Raw genomic sequence first — 20584 nt, forward strand, 5'->3', positions numbered from 1 at the left:
TTTATTATATCAAAATACTGATTTCTACCTTACGATCAATGTTTTATAATGCGATCCATATCAAAATTGTCCTTGTCACTGTAACCCGATTAGACTGCACTTTCGGGGCAAGTTCAATAAAATGCAAACAAAAAAAAGGAGAGAGAAAGCAATTGTCTTCAAATTTATGAATTGTATATATAAGGATACATATTCTCCGAGCACCCCCCCCCCCCCCTCCTTTTCGTGATCCATCCTGAGGATCACAGTTTAAGCTAATCATTGACAGAAGTTGAACAATCGCAAGCTTTCCCTTGGAGGCTCTGATAAGACGGTTCAGTATTTACTCCCCATGAAGGCAGCAGACTGGGCGGCAGGGACACGCCGTCTCTGCCACCATGGCTTAAAGGGCTCTTCTCCAGCTCCAAGGAAGGGCATGCCGTAGACTTTGGAAGGGGCCACCATGGGTGCCCCGGGACTGAAGGCACTGCTGGCTTCTCTGGCACTCGCCTGCTTGGGGACCGCTGCCGGGTATCCCGGGGAGGGCAAACAAGTGTGGGAGGCCAGCCCAGATTTCAACCCAGTGGACGAGAACCGGCGGTTCGCTCACGGCCCTTTCCCCTCTGGGTTCCTGTGGGGCGCGGGGAGTGCAGCCTTCCAGGTGGAAGGTGGTGGGGAGAAGGAGACCGGCAGAGGACTGTCCATTTGGGACCACTTCGTCCTGCACCAGCGGAACCGGGTCGGGAACACCAGCGCAGTGGTGGGATCTGCTGACAGCTACGTTCACCTGGACAAGGATCTGGCCGCCCTGGAAATGTTGGCTGTGACTTTCTATCACTTTTCCATTTCGTGGTCGAGGCTCTTCCCCGACGGAGCGGTGGGGAGCCCCAATGAGAAAGGGCTGCGGTATTACAACAGACTCATTGACACTCTGCTCCTCAGGAAGGTGCAGCCTGTGGTCACTCTTTACCACTGGGACCTACCTCTGACCATCCAAGAAAAGTTGGGGGGCTGGAAGAACGCGGCGGTCATTAAGCTGTTCAGGGACTACGCCGGCTTCTGCTTCCAGGAGTTTGGCGACCGTGTGAAATACTGGATCACGATGCACAATCCTTATCTGGTCGCCTGGCACGGCTATAGGACAGGACTGCAAGCGCCAGGAGAGAGGAGGGAGACGGCCAGTGTCTACGCAGTGGCCCACAATCTAATCAAGGTAAACAGTCAAGGCACAGGCAAGAATGACGTTTCGGAGCAAATCTTGCTACTCTCCTAAGTCTGCTTTCTCTGGATAGTTTTGAACTGCATCAGTTGTTCTGGCGTATAATTTATAACTCTGTAACTTAACAGAGAGGTGTGTGGTAGCCGTGTTAGTCCACTTTTTAAGGTAATCAATAGAAATAAAGCAAAATAAAACATGAAAAAGAAAATAAGATGATGCCTTTTTTTATTGGACATAACTTAGTACATTTCTTGATTAGCTTTCGAAGGTTGCCCTTCTTCGTCGATCGGAAATAAGCAAATCTTGGTAGATCACAGTATATATAAGTGAGATATCAAAGCATTTCAGTGACAATCTAACAGTGCGGATGGAGGTGGATGGGTGAGACGGGGATAAGCATGGACACAGGAGAGTGACAAAGCAGTATAATTTACATTATAAGCCATAAAATTGTAAATTGTACTGCTTTGTTTGTCCTGTGTCCATGCTTATCCCCCTGTCTCACCCATCCACCTCCATCCCCACCCTGTTAGATTGTCACTGAAATGCTTTGATGTCTCACTTATATATACTGTCATCTACCAAGATTTGCTTATTTCCGATCGACGAAGAAGGGCAACCTTCGAAAGCTAATCAAGAAATGTACTAAGTTATGTCCAATAAAAAAAAGGTATCATCTTATTTTCTTTTTCATGCTTTATTTTGTTTTATTTGTATTGTAACTTATCAGAAATAAAGGTTTAAAAAAGGATCATTATATTCTTATTGGACTAAATGGATATATTTATTTAAATCAAAATTCTGCTCAGTTTTGTCTGAAACATTTGCCTACCAGCTTCTTTCTTTGCCTCACCCGAATATTGAGGTTGTTTTTTTTTTTTTTTACATTTTATTTTTAGCAGCCAGGTTGCTGTTATCAATAAGGTGGGAAAGTTCAGCTCCAGAGTACACTTAAGCCACAGTGTGCACAGGGGACCTTTCAGAGTACGCTGGTATGTGTGTGTGTGGGGGGGGGGGGGGGGGGGGGGATTTGTCCTGATTTCTGGAGCCCTTCAACACCTAAGGCCCCCCACTTCTCTGCACTTGTCCATAGGTAAGGCTGGCCAGCTCCCGACTGAATGCACACCGCTTTATTGCTATGCACTGAGCAGTATATCACATGAATAAATCGAAAGGGAAGTTCAGGACATAAGTACATAAGTATTGCCATACTGGGACAAACCAAAGGTCCATCAAGCCCAGCATCCTGTTTCCAACAGTGGGCAATCCAGGTCACAAATACCTGGCAAGATCCCAAAAAAGTATGCTGCTTATCCCAGAAATAAGCAGTGGATTTTCTTCAAGTCCATTTTAATAATGGTCTATGGACTTTTCCTTTAGGAAGCCGTCCAAACCTTTTTTAAACCCCACTAAGCTAACCACCTTTAGCACATTCTCTGGCAATGAATTCCAGAGTTTAATTACACATTGAGTGAAGAAAAATTTTCCCCGATTTGTATTAAATTTACTACTTTGTAGCTTCATCGCTTGCCCCCTAGTCCTAGTATTTTTGGAAAGAGTAAACAGACGCTTCACGTCTACCCTTTCCACTCCACTCATTATTTTATAGACCTCTATCATATCTCCCCTCAGCCATCTCTTCTCCAAGCTGAAGAGCCCTAGACACTTCAGATTTTCCTCATAGGAAAGTCGTCCCATCCCCTTTATCATTTTTGACGCCCTTCTCTGTACCTTTTCTAATTCCACTATATCTTTTTTAAGATGCGGTGACCAGAACTGAACACAATACTCAAAGTGCAGTCGCACAATGGTGTGATACAAAGGCATTATAATGTCCTCATTTTGCTTTCCATTCCTTTCCTAATAATACCTAACATTGTATTTGCTTTCTTAGCCATCACAGCACAATGAGCAGAAGGTTTCAGTGTATCATCAACATGACACCTAGATCCCTTTCTTGGTCAGTGACTCCTAACGTGGAACCTTGCATTACGTAGTTATAATTCAGGTTCCTCTTTCCCACATGCATCACTTTGCTCTTGCTCACATTCAACGTCTGCCATATAGACCCAGTCTCGTAAGGTCCTCTTGTAATTTTTCACAATCCTCTTGCGATTTAACAACTTTGAATAACTTTTTGTCATCAGCAAATTTAATTACCTCACTAGTTACTCCTATCTGTAGGTCATTTATAAATATGTTAAAAAGCAGCGGTCCCAGCTACCTTCTGTAGCATTTATTTTCTTACACTAGACACTTATTTCAACAGCTGGCAAAAAGATATAGTTATTCATTCCTTAACTATAAGGATTCTCTATATTAGAAACTTATTTGTATTTTTAAAAATGACCGAGAATGTTTAGTGCTATGTCTGAAAAGTTAGATTTTATCTTGAAAAACTCCCAGGTTGGGTTGGGGACAAAGCTGATGACTGCCAAACACATTAGCAGTCCTGTAAACTGTAACACTTATCTAAAGTTGTCTTAATAAAGATAAATGTGAGTTTGCTGAGACTTATTAACTTAAGCCTAGCATAAATGTAATTCACTTTATGAAAACTTAATAACCAAAGCAAATCTTTAAAAAAATGACTTAATTGTAAGGGCAACTGGTTCCTGTATTTCACCTATTGGGGTCAAGATATATTAAGAAAAATTATACGGAAAATAGTGCAGTTCTAGTAACCCTTCTGGTTGGAAAAAAAATGGAGAATCAGCAGGTTATATGACACACTGAAGAACTAAAAAGATTGAAAATTTGGAAACTACATTTTATAAAGATCTGTGTAGTCTCTATTAAGTTCACGCACCACAACATGGTTTTTGTTGATTCTGCAGGAGCCACAATTTACTAATACTAAACAATTATTTTACCAACAATTGGAAAACTGAATTAGATAAATTTGATAACCCCTAGAAGTGAAGAGGCTGTCCATAGACTGTAAATCAGAGATGGGAGTAATAAGCAGGGCTATGGAGTCAGAGTTGGAAGCAATTTTGGGTGGTGGTAAGAGTCTGTAAAAATGTACCACTCTGACTCCAGCTTCAAAATAATAAAAAAGAAAACCCATTATAATTACTTATATATACATATCTTTATCATGGATCTAAAGTTATATTTGCCAGTACTTTAGATCAAAGTACTGATAAATAATAATTTATATTTACCAAGTACTTTAGATTCTGAACAAATAAAATGTGGGCCTCTTACAAATCCATGCTAGCGATTCCCGTGCAGTAAATGAGAGGAAGCCCATTCAGTTCCTGTGGGCATTCTCTTATTTGCTTCGTGGGAATCACTAGTGCAGGTTTGTAAAAGAAGCCCGTAATGCCTACTATCAGGAGTTGGAGTTGGAGCTGGAGTCAGAGCCAAACAGTAGAAAAATAGAGGAGTCAGAGAGTCAGAGTTGAAGTTGAAAGTTTGGTATATTGACTCCACAGCCCTGGTAATAAGTTGAAATAATATACAGTAATAAAAAGTTACAGCATATAATATTAAAACATAAGAAAAGTTGAGTAAGATCTAGGAGCATTTTTAAAAAATGTATTTTGCATGTTATCATTGTAAAAAGCTTTACAATCAGCAATTACATAACAAATATACAAATAGGAAAAAAAATCCAAAAATAATTAAATACATTTTTAGCCCACATCACAAAAGAGTTGCTTATTGCCAAACAAAAAACAATAAATTTGCATACAAATATTAATTTCCTAGTATGACCAAAAGGAAAAGGTCAAAATAAATTTTTTTAACTCCTAACTAACCTCAGCTCTAGTTATTCAGGAAACATTGGGCTCCTTTCACTACAGTACGCTAATGGATTTAGCGCATGCTAACAATTAGCACGCACTAAGGGCTCCTTTTACATAGTCGCAGTAGTGATTTCTGTGCGGTAAATGTGATGAAACCCTTAGGAATGGAATGGGCTTTGTCACTTTTATCACGCTGGGAATCACTACTGCAGCTTTGTAAAAGGAGCCTTAAATGATAAGAAGCCTATTTTATTCCTATGGGCTTCTTAGCATTTAGTATGTGCTAAGGGCCTCTTTTATCCAGCCATGCTAGTGGCTCCCACGTGGTAATGCTGACAGAGCCCATTCAAAGTGAGTGGGCTTTGTCGGCATTACTGCACTGGGAGCTGCTAGCGCGGCTTGATAAAAGCAGCCCAAAATCTGTTTGCGCACCATAGTAAAAGGAACCCATTGTTTTGAAGAACAGGTTTATCTTTCAGAAAATTCTCTAAATGTAAGGTTCCGAAACCACATATTTACTATTCTAATTTGTGATCAAACATTTACATGAAAATCAAAGATCGAATGAGGCGCCCATGAGCCAAGACTTTGGGCTTTAACAAAAGAAAAGCCTTCCATCTCTGCATCTGCCTAGCCACATCAGGAAAAATAATTATTGTTTATCACAAAATGGGATTACGTTCTTTGAAAAATACAATTTCAAAATCTTTTTATTTTCTGCCTTAGTCTGGAAAGTAACCAGCAGGGTGGCTGTTGCAGAGATAACATTTTGAGTTGACTCCAAAAATGATTACCTGGATTAGATAACTGATCATGTTGACCCTCTTCACCCACAAAATGAGATCCTTTATATAAATAAACTATTTTAGCCAATAAAATAGTGTCGCTTTGACAATATAGAAGGATATCTATCCTTCAACTACATCTTAAATAGTTCTGTCGGGGCTAAATCATGAGCAATTGAAAAGTTCAAGGTTCTTAAATTCCTTGCTCAGGAAAGATTTTCAATTACCTCCAGATGAGAGTGAATCACCAGACTATCCTTAACACCTGATGCCACAGCTGAATGCAAATTAACAACTGATGATTCAAGCATACTGATCTGGGTATCAGCCTTAGTTAACTTATCCTCATGCTCTGACAATTTCGATATTGTATCCTGAGAAAACTTACAGAGTTACAGTCTATCCAGTCTGCCCAACAAGATAAACTCATAGTATAAGGTATGATATGTATTCTTGGTCTTGATTTATCCTTGCCATTTCCAGGGCACAGACCACAGAAGTCTGCATGTCACTGGCCTTGTTCTCCAGTTACAGAAGCTGAATCTGTCCAGCCATAATCAGGGGACAGACCATAGAAGTCTGCCCAGCACTGGCTTCACTTACCAGTGTTGTCATCCAATCACCGCTAAGCTTATTTGGTTCCACACCTTCTATATGGGATTCCTTTGTGTTTATTCCACGCATTTTTTAATTCCATTACCATTTTCATCCCCCCCACCTCTCACGGGAGCCATTCCAGGGTTCTACCACCCTCTCTGTAAAAAAGTACTTCTTGACATTATTTCTGAGTCTCACCCTTCCCTCCCTCACGACCTCAATTCATGGCCTCTAGTTCTACTGCCTTCCCATCTATGGAAAAGGTTTGTTTGTAGATTTATACCTTTCAAATAATAGAATGTCTGTATCATATCACCCCTATCTCTCCTTTCCTCCAGGGTATACATGTTCAGATCCTCATCTTTCCTCGTACATCTTGCAACACAAACCCCATACCATGTTGGTCATTTTTCTCTGAACTGCTTCATCTTTTTACATCCTTAGCAAGATATGACCTCTAAAACTGAACACAATACTCCAAGTGGGGTCTCACCAATGACTTGTACAGGGACATCAGCACCTCCGTTTTTCTGAGTGCAGATGTAGTTAGTTGTAACACTTTCTCTATGTGGGACATCACTTGCCATACATTTCTATGGTTGCCTGTCTTTCCTGCAAGGTAGAGTCTGAATTTTGTAAGGCAAAATCTGTAACAATTTGTACTGGAGTGGAAATAGGCACCTTAGAATGACTACAAGTTCCCACTGGCTGTAACTCAAGATTATGAGATACCTCTTCTGGGATATAAATGCAGCAAATAAATAAATAAATAAATAAATAAATAAATAAATAAATAAATAAATACTATTCAGAGGATTTGGATGAGTAAGTACTAGGGAGGTCTTTTACTAAAGATTAGCTCAAGTTATCTGCAGCAGGTCCCATTTTATTCCTATGGGCCCCGCTGCAGATAACTTCAGCTAATCTTTAGTAAAAGACCCCCTCACTGCGGTAGTAAGGGTTGCAGTAGCTAATGGCTGCACATGCTGGTCCATCAGGCCTCTCACAGATGGTACAGGAAACTGTCCTCCTTGTTTCCTCCTCTTCCCTATAAGTTCCGTAAAAGATACTGAGAAAAGGATAGAGTACTTCACCTGTCGTTCCTCAGTGCTCCAGAGGAACATAAGGACACAAGCTCAAAAGGGGTGTGCTGTGATTACGGCCATGCACCTGCGGCTATGTACCACAGAAGAGTGTATGCTAAGAAGCACCTCAGGACCACTCAGCTGATGTCACACACCGATAAGGTGTCCACGGGGATGCCTGCTCCATTCCAATACACAGGGGAATCTTCACTGCAGCGTGTTAACTCCCAGACCTAGGTCCATTGAACCGATCATCCTGTTTCTGACAGTGCCCAGATCAGGTTGCAAGTACCCAGCTCATCTCAAAAGTATATCTGTTTCCCATAGTTAATATCTAGGGATGAATAATGGCTCTTCCAATTTTACCTGTCTAATATTATGGACTTTTTCTCCAGGATCATGACTAATCTTCTTTTGAATCCCGCTATTTTAATTGCCTTGAACACATTTCCGGCAACAGATTCCACAACTTAATTATACCTTGCATGAAAATAAACTTTCTCCAATTCATTTTCAATCTGCTGATCATTAGTTTCATGGAATATACTCTTGTTTTTGCCTTGTTTGAACTGTTCCTTATTTAATCATTCAACACTGCTCGTAATTTTATAAGCTTCTGTCATATCCCTTCTTCGTCTTTTCTTCAGGCTGAAAATCCCCATCCTGTCCAACTTGCTTTCATAAGGGAAGTGGTCCAACCCCTTTACCATTTTTGTGGCTCTTCTTTGAACCTTTTCTAGTTGTTCTATATCTCGTCTTTGAGATGGGGCAACTGAACACAATACTCAGGAGTGGACACACTAGAGACCTAAACAGAGACAGAATGATATTCTCAGTTTTGTTTTTCATCTCTTTTCAGATCATCCCTAGCATTGTATTTGCTTTTTTTTTTTTTTATAAAGCAGCAATGGCACACTGGGCTGAAAATTTCAATGTGTTATCCATAATGACTCAAAGATTTTTTGGGGGGTGATAGTGGTTCCTAACTCAGAACCTAGCAATTTGTACTTGGGATTATTTTTCCTTATGGGCATCACTTTCCATGCATCCATATTACATTTCATGTGCTCTTTATACATTCTAAGTTTATAAACGTGACTCCTTCATTGATAGCCTTCTATTGGTTACTGTTATGTGCACGATTAGAGTTCAAGTTAGCTTGTCTCATATTTAAAATTTTATATGGCCTTGGATGAGTTTATTTAAATGATCTAATCTCTATCAGAAATAGGAATCCTGTAAATAGGGCTATATACCGTTTCTCTCAATTTTCCACCATTTAAAATGAATCATCAACAAGGGTTTTTGAAACTTCTTTGCCTTATCAAGCTGTGCCATTTTGGAATGCATTACCAATTCAGATAGAATCTTAGTCATCTTATACTTTGTTCCAGCACTTCTTGAAGATGTATCTTTTTGAGAAATATCTGACACAATAATTGTATAATTTGATGGAATCCATTTAAATGGATGTTAATTTATTTTTTCTTCTGTTCTTTTTGTAAGCCGGTCTGGACCAAAGTGTTGGGATTTAGTGGGATATAAGAATAGATTGGATTGGATTGGCCCAGTCTCCTAGTCTCTTAAGATCCTTCTGCAAATGCTCACAATTTTCAGCTGTTTGAATGACTTTGAACAATTTTGTGTCATCCACAAATTCGATAACCTCACTTGTCATCCTACCTCTAGATTATTTATGCCTATGTAAAACAACACAGGTCCCAGTACAGACCCTTGGGGCACTCCACTAGTGACCCTTTTCCAATCTTACTCTCTGTTTTCTGTCTTTTATCCAGTTTAGTCTACAAAAAGGGCATGACCTCCTATCTCTTGACTCTTTAATTTCCTAAGGAGTCTCCTATGAGGGGCTTTGTTAAACACCTTTTGAAAATTAAAATCCACTATCTCCCTAGTTCTATAAATGACATATAGAGTTATATACACAATTGCATGCATATTTATAAACTAGTACTACTCACGTGTGTAATCTAATTACTTAATTGGCTATAATTATCAATAATTGGCCTTAACAATCACTAATTAGCTTTACATGCATGAGTTACGACCCTATTCTATAAAGTATGTGTGTGAACTAGGCATTCACATGGGAGGGCTATGGGTGGGTCATAGAAGTTCCAACTATTCTCACACACAGTATCTAGAATACTCTTATTTACATACACAGCTGCCCCATTTAGGCACTAACATTTGTGCCTGGCATAGAGCAGGCATAAGTGGTTGCACCTAATTTTAGGCGTGTCACTGAAAAATTATGCTAGTATTCTATAATGGCTTTGGCACATAACTTTCCCATTATAGAATATTAGCTTAGCGCTCAGATTTCTAGTGCCCAAATTTGGGTGACCCTTATAGAATTGCCTCCTATACCACAAGCTCCTATATCAACTGCTCCTTATATCACCATTATCTACTTATTTGTTTGCACCTTCAGCAAAGGCAAGTCTTGCCTTACCAATCTATTAGATTAAAAAAAAATATATGCTGCTGGATTCTATATATTATGCCTAGCATTCTGCACCTAAATCTAAGCGTATTCCATAACAATGCGTGTAACTTAATTGGCTTAACAAACCAGTCAGCGTTGTTAACAGCCCTTAACAAGCAATAATGAGCACTAATTGGCAATAATTAGAATTTATATGCATAACTCGCTAAATTCTGAACATAGCCTTCATAATCTCAAGAACTGGCAGTTTGGTCTCTTTCTTTTTAGGCTTTTGGTATGGAAAGTGGTGAAATTAATATATGTATTTTTATCTATAAGTTTTTTTTTTATATAAGATAGTGGCAAAACAATATCTGGTTTTCTTTATCAAAATATCCAAATACGAAGTCTGCTCAAGGTCATACTGAATTTTAAACTTAGATTTCTGTCTCTAATATAGATCCATAAATAGAACTCATGTGGAGGGGCATAATCGAAAGGGATGCCCAAGTTTTGCTGAGGACATCCTCACAAACATCTCGATGGAGGGGTGGGGAAACCCGTATTATCAAAACAAGATGGATGTCCATCTTTTGTTTTGATAATACGGTCGGGGACGCCCAAATCTTGAAATTTAGGTCATCCTTAGAGATGTTCATCCCTAGACTTGGTCGTTTCTGATTTTCGGCGATAATGGAAACCAAGGACGCCCATCTCAGAAACGACCAAATGCAAGCCCTATGGTCATGGGAGGAGCCAGCATTCGTAGTGCACTGGTCCCCCTGACATGCCAGGACACCAATTGGGCACCCTAGGGGGCACTGCAGTGGACTTCATAAATTGCTCCCAGGTACATAGCTCCCTTATCTTGTGTGCTGAGCCCCCCAGAACCCACTACCCATAACTGTACATCACTACCATAGCCTTTACGGGTGAAGAGGGGCACCTAGATGTGGATACAGTGGGTTTGTGGTAGGTTTTGGAGGGCTCACATTTACCACCACAAGTGTAACAGGTAGGGGGGGGTGGGCCTGGGTACGCCTCCCTGAAGTGCACTGCACCCACTAACACTGCTCCAGGGAGCTGTATACTGCTGTCATGGACCTGAGTATGACATTTGAGGCTGGCATAGAGGCTGGCAATCAATATTTTTACAGATGTTTCTTGAGGGTGGGAAGGGGTTAGTGACCACTGGGGGAGTAAGGGGAGGTCATCCCCAATTCTCTCTGGTGGTCATCTGGTCAGTTCAAGCACCTTTTTGTGCCTTGGTCGTAAGAAAAACAGGACCAGGTAAAGTCATTCAAGTGCTCGTCAGGGATGCCCTTTTTTTTTACATTATGGGTCGAGGACGTCTATGTGTTAGGCATGCCCAAGTCCCGCCTTCGCTACGCCTCTGAAACGCCCCCATGAACTTTGGTCATCCCTGCGACAGAAAGCAGTTGGGGACACCCAAAATCGGCTTTTGATTATACAGATTTGGACGACTCTGTGAGAAGGACGCCCATCTTCCGATTTGTGTCAAAAAATGGGTGTTGTCCTCTTTCGAAAATAAGCCTGATAGTCTATTCAAACATTCTCTCCATAGAAGAAATGTATCATCAAATAAATGTATCTTTAAAATCTAATCTCTTCATTAAAGGGATGATCTTTTAAAAAGGTCTTCTCAAAATGGGCAATGTGGTCTGACCACACCCCAATTACTCCATCGTTAACACTGAAAAGGGCTGTTCAAGGACAGAGATACTGGTAATTTAATGACAGTATTTTTTTATTTTAGTTACATTTGTACCCTGTGCTTTCCCACTCATGGCAGGCTCAATGCGGCTTACATATTGTATAGAGGTACTTATTTGTACCTGGGGCAATGGAGGGTTAAGTGACTTGCCCAGAGTCACAAGGAGCTGCCTGTGCCTGAGGTGGGAATTGAACTCAATAAGTTCCTCAGGACCAGAGTCCACCACCCTAACCACTAGGCCACCACTCCACTATCCAGTTAGACCTTAAGAATGTAGAGCAATTGGAAAAAAAGTTTTGAAAGAATGTATCCAGGTTAATAATGTTAAAGAGACAAACCCAAAGATCTTCTGGGAGATTCTAAAGCCTGTTAAGGCTCAGGAAGCTCATTGTACTTGGGGCCTATACCTAATGGTTAGTGCAGCGACCTGAGAACTAGGGAAACTGGGTTTGATTCCCACTGCAGCTCCTTGTGACTTTGAGAAAGTCACTTAGGGCCTCTTTTACCAAACTCCGGCAAAAGGAGGCCGGCGCTGGTGTCGGCGCATGTTTTACATCCCTGTTTACCTAAGCTGGTAAAAGGGAAGTCTTGCCTTCCTGCAGGAAATGGCCGTGCAGCAAGTAAAGCACTTGCCAAGCAGCCATTTCGGGTGGGGGGGGGAGGGGGAGTCCTTACCTCCACCCATTGAGGTGGCTGTAAGGGCTCCTGTGTTAACCTGGCAGTAATCGGGCAGCATGTGGCACTGCCCGATTACCACCGGGTATGCTCCTGTGCTACAAAAATAAATACATTTTTGTAGCACTGGAAATGACGGCACTCTAGGTGTGGGAAGTACTGCCGGGCTGCTGCAGTAGCCCAGTGATTCTTCCTGTATAGCGAATGGTAAGCCCGCGTTGGGCTTACCGCCGCTTAGTAAAAGGAGCCCTTAACCCTCCATTGCCCCAGGAACTAAATATGTACTTGAATATAATATATGAACCGCTTTGATTGTAACCACAGAAAGGCGGTATATCAAGTCCCATCCCCTTTCCCCTTATACAGTAGATATAAAGTTTGTGTTCAGAAAAAAAAGAAGAAAGACAACTATTGCAGATAGAACAGCAGAAAGCGGGTAGTGGATCTTGTAGTTGCTCCTGCAAATTGACAAACTGCTGCTAAATTTACAGGATGTGGAGACTGAGGAGATTAATGAGAAATTGCAGAACAGTAGCAAGAATATTTTGAGATGGGAAATCTAATCTAATCTAATCCCTTATAGGCCGCTTAATCCCAATACTTGGTCCAAAGTGGTTTACAGCAAAATAGTAACAATTACAAAAGATTAAAATCAGAACAGAACTTATCCTAAATATTTCTGGAATAGATGAATTTTCAATTGTTTACGGAATTTAATATATAAGGATAATCTATCCATTGATAAGGGTAAAGTGTTGCATAACTGAACTGCTCGATAAGAGAAAGATTGCTCATATGGTTTAGCAAAATGTACAGTTTTGAGCAGTGGAAAATGTAAAATCAATGTATCTTTTAATCTGAGAGAAAGTCTTATAAAATGTGAAAAGATCTGATTAGATAGGAGTTTGGGTGCTGAGCCATTTAAAATTTAAAAAACAAGATAGGCTAACTTAAAGTCAACTCGAGCTCTCAATGGCAACCAATGAATGGACACCAAACCTTGCTGGTAAACTCCTTGCCCATAAATTAAAAAAATAAAAAAAAGCAAATGACTAGAACTCTAACTTTAAAGACCCAAATGGAAAGGAACACAGGGACAATGAAAACATTAGAAGAATGTCTACTCAATATTACCGGTAATGTTAGCCAAGAAAAAATTCTTATACAGTAAAGTCTCGATTATCCGATGGCTGGTCCTTTGTCAGATAAGTGAAAAGACAAATAATACAGTAAACAAGGGTAACCCCTCACACAATGCACGGAAAACGTACTTTATGCATAAAGAACAGGCATAGGGTATAACTAATTTAAAAATATTGTTTATTGACACTAATCAGCAATGAAACAAATTGTACAGCAGGCAATTTGAGCACAAATACAGGGGTCCTTTTACTAAACTGTAGTAAAAGAGGGTCTGCGCTGGAATCAGCTTGTGTTTGTGATGCGCGCTGACACCTCCTTTTACTGCAGCAGGTAAAAGACTGGGGGTCTTTTTTAAAGAAATGGCCATGCACCAAGTAAAGCACTTGCCATGTGGCCATTTTGGGAGAGCACTTACCACCACCCATTGAGGTGGCGGTAACGGTTTCTGCGCTAACCTGGAGTTAACCGGGCAGCACACGGTACTGGCCAATTACCACTGGGTGAACACTGGTGCTAGAAAAATTAAAATATTTTTTGTAGCACTGGAAATGATGTGCGCTGGGGGTGGGAGCTACTATGGTACATAAGTACATAAGTAATGCCATACTGGGAAAACACCATAGATCCATCGAACCCAGCATCCTGTCCCCGACAGCGGCCAATCCAGGTCAAGGGCACCTGGCAAGCTACCCAAACGTACAAACATTTTATACAAGTTGTTCCCGAAATTGTGGATTTTTCCCAAGTCCATTTAGTAGCGGTCTATGGACTTGTTCTTTAGGAAACCGTCCAACCCCTTTTTAAACTCTGCCAAGCTAACCGTCTTCACTACGTTCTCCAGCAACAAATTCCAGAGTTTAATTACGCGTTGGGTGAAGAAACATTTTCTCCAATTTGTTTTAAATGTACTACACTGTAGTTTCATCGCATGCTCCCTAGTCCTAGTATTTTTGGAAAGCGTGAACAGACGCTTCACATCCACCTGTTCCACTCCACTCATTATTTTATATACCTCTATCATGTCTCCCCTCAGCCATCTCTTCTCCAAGCTGAAAAGTCCTAGCCTCTTTAGTCTTTCTTCATAGGGAAGTCGTCCCATCCCCGCTATCATTTTTGTCACCCTTCGCTGCACCTGGTACTTACGGTTTAGTGAGCAGTAAGCCCACATTGGGCATACCGCTTCTTACTGAAAGACCCCCCTCAGAGCAGTATACACAGCACAGCAATTGTACAACAGGCAATGTGAACAGAAATACTGTACAGGTACAGGACTGAGCAAGGCAAACCATATTTATCAACCGCATATATGGAAATACAAAACCAAGCAGAGCCACATTTCTCACAATCACTGTGTTGTCTTCTCCAGTTAAAACCTGAGTGAAGCAGAAATCAAGGCAGTAGAACTGAAACTGTAAACCCTCTGGATCTGAGAATGAGAGTAAGAAAGTGCTGTAAATGTAAATGAACAAACAGGAATACAGAAGGTGTACATATGGTACTGTGCAAAACTCGTTGTGCACAAGAATCGTACCATGTTTCCTTTTCCTCAAAAGCAGCTCAAAACATCTTTAATGTTAGTGACCACTGGGGGAATAAGGGGAGGTCAGTCCTGATTCCCTTCAGTGGTCATCTGGTTATTTAGGGCAGCTTTTTGTGCCTTATTCGTTATAAAAACAATACATAAACGTAAGACCTTTGAAGTCAGAATGATTAAATATTTTGACACCCACCAGACAGGACTTAACAAAGATCTGGGTTTTCTAGCCCATTATAAACCATAAAATTCTACTGCTTTGTCACCCTCTTATCACCATGCATACCTCCCTGTCCCTCATCCACCCAGCCCTTCCTGTCTCTCACCTAACCCACCCCACCCTCACCCTGTTAGACTATCACTGAAATGCTTTGATGCTTCACTTATATATACTGTTATTTATCAACATTTGCTTATTTCTGATCTGACAAAAAAGGGCTACCCTCGAAAGCTAATCAGAAAATGTATTGTTAGTCCAATAAAAAAGGTATCATCTTATTTTCTTTTCTATGTTTTATTTTATTCTATTTCTATTGATTAGACTTATTTTTGAAATAAACATCTAAAAAGAGGCATAAAACAACATTTGGACCCTTTGCTTGCCAAAACATTCAAATCGCTATTTTTGAAACCTGTTTTGTAGACATTTATCTATGCATTTCATCTTCAGTACGTTCAAATCACAAGGGAACGTGTTGGGAGAGGGATTAGGGTGTTCCTAACACTTGGATGTTTTTCTGCCATAATGGAACAAAACAAAAATGTCTAGGACTAAAACTAAGATGTTTTGAGCTAGACCTGTTTAATAACGACTAAGTCTCAAAAAACTGCCCTAGATGACCAACTGATCCACAATGCAGATCTTCGGGAATGTACATTTTGCATTCTCCATAGAGCATCTTCACATAAGCACAAATGTTCAGGGAAGGGAGGATCCCCACGCCACTTTGTGTCAAGTGTGCTAGAGGAGAAAACAATTTTCATCATGCAATGTAGGATTGTCCATTTATATAACATTTTTGGTCTGAGATATCCCTTCACCTGAGTAATCTTCTAAGACATTTTTGAAAGAGAAAAATGTCCAAAAAGTGTCATAAAGCAACATTTGGATGAATTTCTTTTCAAAATGTCCAAATCAGTATTTTCAAAACCTATTTTGCAGATGTTTATCTATGCAATTTGTCTGCAGTGCGTCCAAATCACAAGGGGACGTGTTGGGGCATTTCAGGGGTGGGATTAGGGCAGGCTTAGGGCGTTCTTAACACCTGGACATTTTATAGCCATAATGGAACAAAATGAAAATGTCTAGGGCCAAAACTTCAACGTTTTGATCTAGACCTGTTTTTAGAACAAAAAAGGCACAAAAAGGTGCCCTAAAAGATCAGATGACCACTAGATGGAATCAGGGGTGACCCCCCCCCCCTTTATTTACCCAGTGATCACTGACCCCTCTCCCACCCTCCAAAGATGTGAATAAAAGTAGTACTTACCAGCCTCTATGAAAGCTTCAGATGTTATAGCCTGTTCTATTATAGCAAAAAGCAGGTCCCTAGAGTAGTGTAGTGGTCGGTGCAGTGCATTGTAGAGAAGGGGATCCAGGCCCATATCTCACTCTACCTGTCACACTTGTGGTGGAAACTGTGAGCCCTCCAATACTCACCAAAAACATACTGTATCCAAATATAGGTGACCCTTTCACCTACAATGGCTATTGTAGTGGTGTACAGTTGGGGTGGTGGGTTTTGGGTGGATTTTGGAGAACTCAGCAGACAAGATAAGGAGGTAATGGTGAGAAGTGTACCTGGGAGGTTTTACATTAAGTCCGTAGCAGTGCCCCCTAGGGTGCCCCATTGCTGTTCTGGGATGTCTGTGTGGCCAGTCAATAGACATCAATTGGCTGGCTCCTCCTACATCTCAATGGCTTGATTTTGTGTATTTTGCACTTGGATGGTTTTTTTTTAATGGACCAAAAAGATAAATGCAAAGAGCTCAAAACCATCTAGTATATGGCCATTTTTGAAAAGAAAAAAGATCTTTTGCGGTTTCGACAATGGCTATATTTCCTATTCAGATTTGGGATGTGTAGTGCAAAATGTCCAAAGCCCGACTTAGGCATCATATTGAAAATGCCCCTCAAAGTGTCCAAATACCTGTGGAACTTATACTGTTAGATATGTCTGCTGGATTGGATGTGGTGGGGAAAGAATGGAAATTGTTAATCTGAAAATTAATAGTGGTGGGGATGGGGAAAAATATATAATGTGCTCTTGGCTGAATCCAGAACCTACTACTATTAATCATTTCTATAGTGCTACTGGATGCAGTGCTGTACATATTGTGTGCAAGTACTTTCTCTGTCCCTAGAGGGCTCACAATCTTAGCTTTTTGTACCTGGGACAATGGAGGGTTAAGTGACTTGCCTAAGGTCACAAGGAGCTACAGTGGGAATCAAACCCAGGTTGCTAAGATCAAAGTCCACTGCACTAATCATTAGGCTACTCTCCGTCCTTTTGGACATGGAGCGCTTGTGTTCACAACCTGGCCCTTTGGGAAGCAAGTAGGGTAGATACTTCTGTGAAAAGAGAAAAAAAATGTACCTTTCTGTTTAGGTCCTGTACTTTGTTTATATCACCAACAGCAAGGAGTTTGAGATTGAATAATTTGTGAATTTGGTGCTGCCGCTGCAGAGATAGGGGATGTGTATGTGTGGGAGGGGGAGAGGTGGCTATGGTTGTAGGATGTAGTTAGTATACATACATGTTTCTATATTCTTTGTTTCCTTTTTTGGGTTGCTGCTATAATATGTATGCTATTTTGGAAACTAATAAAATTGAACATAATATAGACAAATGCAAAATGATGCACCTAAGAATAACCCAAGTTATAACTAAAGAATGCTAGGTTTTACAGTACATTAGCAGTCACCACCCGGGAAAAGGATCTAGATGTTTTCATGGACAATATGTTGAAACCTTCTGCTTAGTGTGCAGCAGTGGCCAAAAAAGCAGAGTTTGGGAATTATTAGGAAAGAATCTGAAAATAAAATAAATAATATCATATTGCCTTTATATTGCTCCGTGGTGCAACCATAGTTCAAATATGTGTTCTGGTCACTCCATCTCAGAAAACATATAGCAGAATTAGAAAAGGTATAGAGAAGGGTGATCAAAATTATGAAGAGGATGGAATAATTCTCCTATGAGAAAGGGCTGAAAAAAAGTTAGGACTCTTCAGCTTGGAGGACAGATGACTAAAGAGAGCTATGATAGAGGTCTATAAATTTCTGAATAGAATAGAATGTGTTAATACAAATCAATTGTTTACTCTTTCAAGCAATAAAAAAAACACTAGATGATATGCCATGAAGTTACAAAGTAGTACATTCAAAACAGACAATATTATTTTTTCACTCAGCACATAATTCAGCCTTGGAACTTGTTGACAGAAGATGTGATAAAATAAAAGCAGTTAGCATAGTTGAGTTTAAAAAAAGGTTTGGACAAGTTCCTGGATAAAAAAGATCTATAGACTGTTATTAAGGTAGACCTGTGAAAAGCCTTGTCCCTGGGGGTAAGTAGCATGGAATCTAGCTACTCGGGATCCTTCCAGGTACAAAATGCATTCAGATTCTCCCCATGACAATGAACTTAAAAATATTAGCTGTTAATTGTAACTAGACACAGTAAAGGTAAAGAGTAAATAGGAACTGGAGACTGTTCTGGCTTTAAAATAAACCCTTTAATGGGTTCTCCAGGAATGTACAGATATATAAAAAAGAATTATGAAAACAAGACAGTCCTCAAAATCAATATGAGGTAGTTGTAAGAAGAATCTAACAATTTCATCAGACCAAGGGCTCAATGTTTAAAATGAGAAGAACGGTGAAAAAAAACTTAGAGGAGCGGCTACGAGGGTCAAAAATTTACATCAGGCATGGATGCTGTTCAAAAACACCATCCTGGAAGCCCAGGCCAAATATATTTCTCGTATTAAAAAAGGAGGACGGAAGACTAAACTACAGCTGGCATGGTTAAAAAGTGAGGTGAAGGAAGCTATTAGAGCTAAAAAAAATCCTTCAAAAAATGGAAGAAGGAACCGACTGAAAAAAATAAGAAACAGCATAAGGAATGTCAAGTCAAATGCAAAGCGCTTATAAGGAAGGCTAAGAGGGAAGTAAAAAAAAAAGATTATGTTGGAGGCCAAAACACATAGTAAAAATTTTTTTTAGGTATATTAAAAGCAGGAAGCCGGCAAAAGAATTGGTTGGACCGCTAGATGACCGAGGAGTAAAAGGGGTGATCAGGGAAGACAAAGCCATAGCAGAGAGATTAAATGAATTCTTTGCTTCGGTCTTCACCAAGGAAGATTTGGCTGAGATACCGGTGTCAGACATGGTATTCGAAGCTGACGAGTCAGAGAAACTGAATGAATTCTCTATAAATCTGGAGGATGTAATGGGGCAGTTCTACAAATTGAAGAGTAGCAAATCTCCTGGACCTGATGGTATTCATCCCAGAGTACTGATAGAACTGAAAAATGAACTTACGGAGCTATTGTTAGTAATATGTAATTTATCCTAAAAATCGAGCGTGGTACCGGAAGATTGGAAGGTGGCCAATGTAACGCCGATTTTTTTAAAAAGGTTCCAGAGGAGATCTGGTGAGTCTGACGTCAGTGCCGGGCAAAATGGTAGAGACTATTACAAAGAACAAAATTACAGAGCATATTCAAAAGCATGGATTAATGAGACAACATGGATCTAGTGAAGGGAAATCTTGCCTCACCAATCTATTACTTTTCTTTGAAGGGGTGAACAAACATGTGAATAAAGATGAGTCGGTTGATATTGTATATCTGGATTTTCAGAAGGCGTTTGACAAAGTACCTCATGAAAGACTCCAGAGGAAATTGGAGAGTCATGGGATAGGAGGTAGTGTTCTATTGTGGATTAAAAACTGGTTAAAAGTTAGAAAACAGAGAGTAGGGTTAAACAGTCAGTATTCTCAATGGAGAAGGGTAGTTAGTGGGGTTCCCCAGGGGTCTGTGCTGGGACCGCTGCTTTTTAACATATTTATAAATGACATAGAGATGGGAGTAACTAGTGAGGTAATTAAATTTGCTGATGACACAAAGTTATTCAAAGTCGTTAAATCACAGGAAGATTGTGAAAAATTACAAGAGGACCTTACGAGACTGGGAGACTGGGCGTCTAAATGGCAGATGACGTTTAATGTGAGCAAATGCAAAGTGATGCATGTGGGAAAGAGGAACCCGAATTATAGCTACGTCATGCAATGTTCTACCTTAGGAGTCACAGACCAAGAAAGGGATCTAGGTGTCGTTAATGACGTTGAAACCTTCTGCTCAGTGTGCTGCTGCAGCTAAGAAAGCAAATAGAATGTTAGGTATTATTAGGAAAGGAATGGAAAACAAAAATGATGACGTTATAATGCGTTTGTATTGCTCCATGGTGCGACCACACCTCGAATATTGTGTTCAATTCTGGTTGCCGCATCTCAAAAAAGATATAGTGGAATTAGAAAAGGTGCAGAGAAGGGCAACGAAAATGATAACGGGGATGGGACGACTTCCCTATGAGGAAAGGCTAAAGCGGCTAGGGCTCTTCAGCTT

At 40.3% G+C, this 20584-nt stretch overlaps 1 protein-coding gene across 1 annotated transcript in view; it reads left to right on the top strand.

Moving 5' to 3' along the window:
- The first annotated feature begins 421 nt into the window (after positions 1–421).
- Positions 422–20584, top strand: part of KLB (klotho beta) — a 59250-nt gene continuing 39087 nt past the window's right edge. Inside the window, exon 1 of the mRNA XM_030192620.1 lies at positions 422–1192. Coding sequence (XP_030048480.1) covers positions 443–1192 — 750 coding nt within the window. The 5' untranslated portion in view covers positions 422–442. The remainder of the gene's footprint in view (positions 1193–20584) is intronic.

Source organism: Microcaecilia unicolor, chromosome 2, assembly GCF_901765095.1.
Source record: "Microcaecilia unicolor chromosome 2, aMicUni1.1, whole genome shotgun sequence".
Taxonomy (NCBI): Eukaryota; Metazoa; Chordata; class Amphibia; order Gymnophiona; family Siphonopidae; genus Microcaecilia; species Microcaecilia unicolor.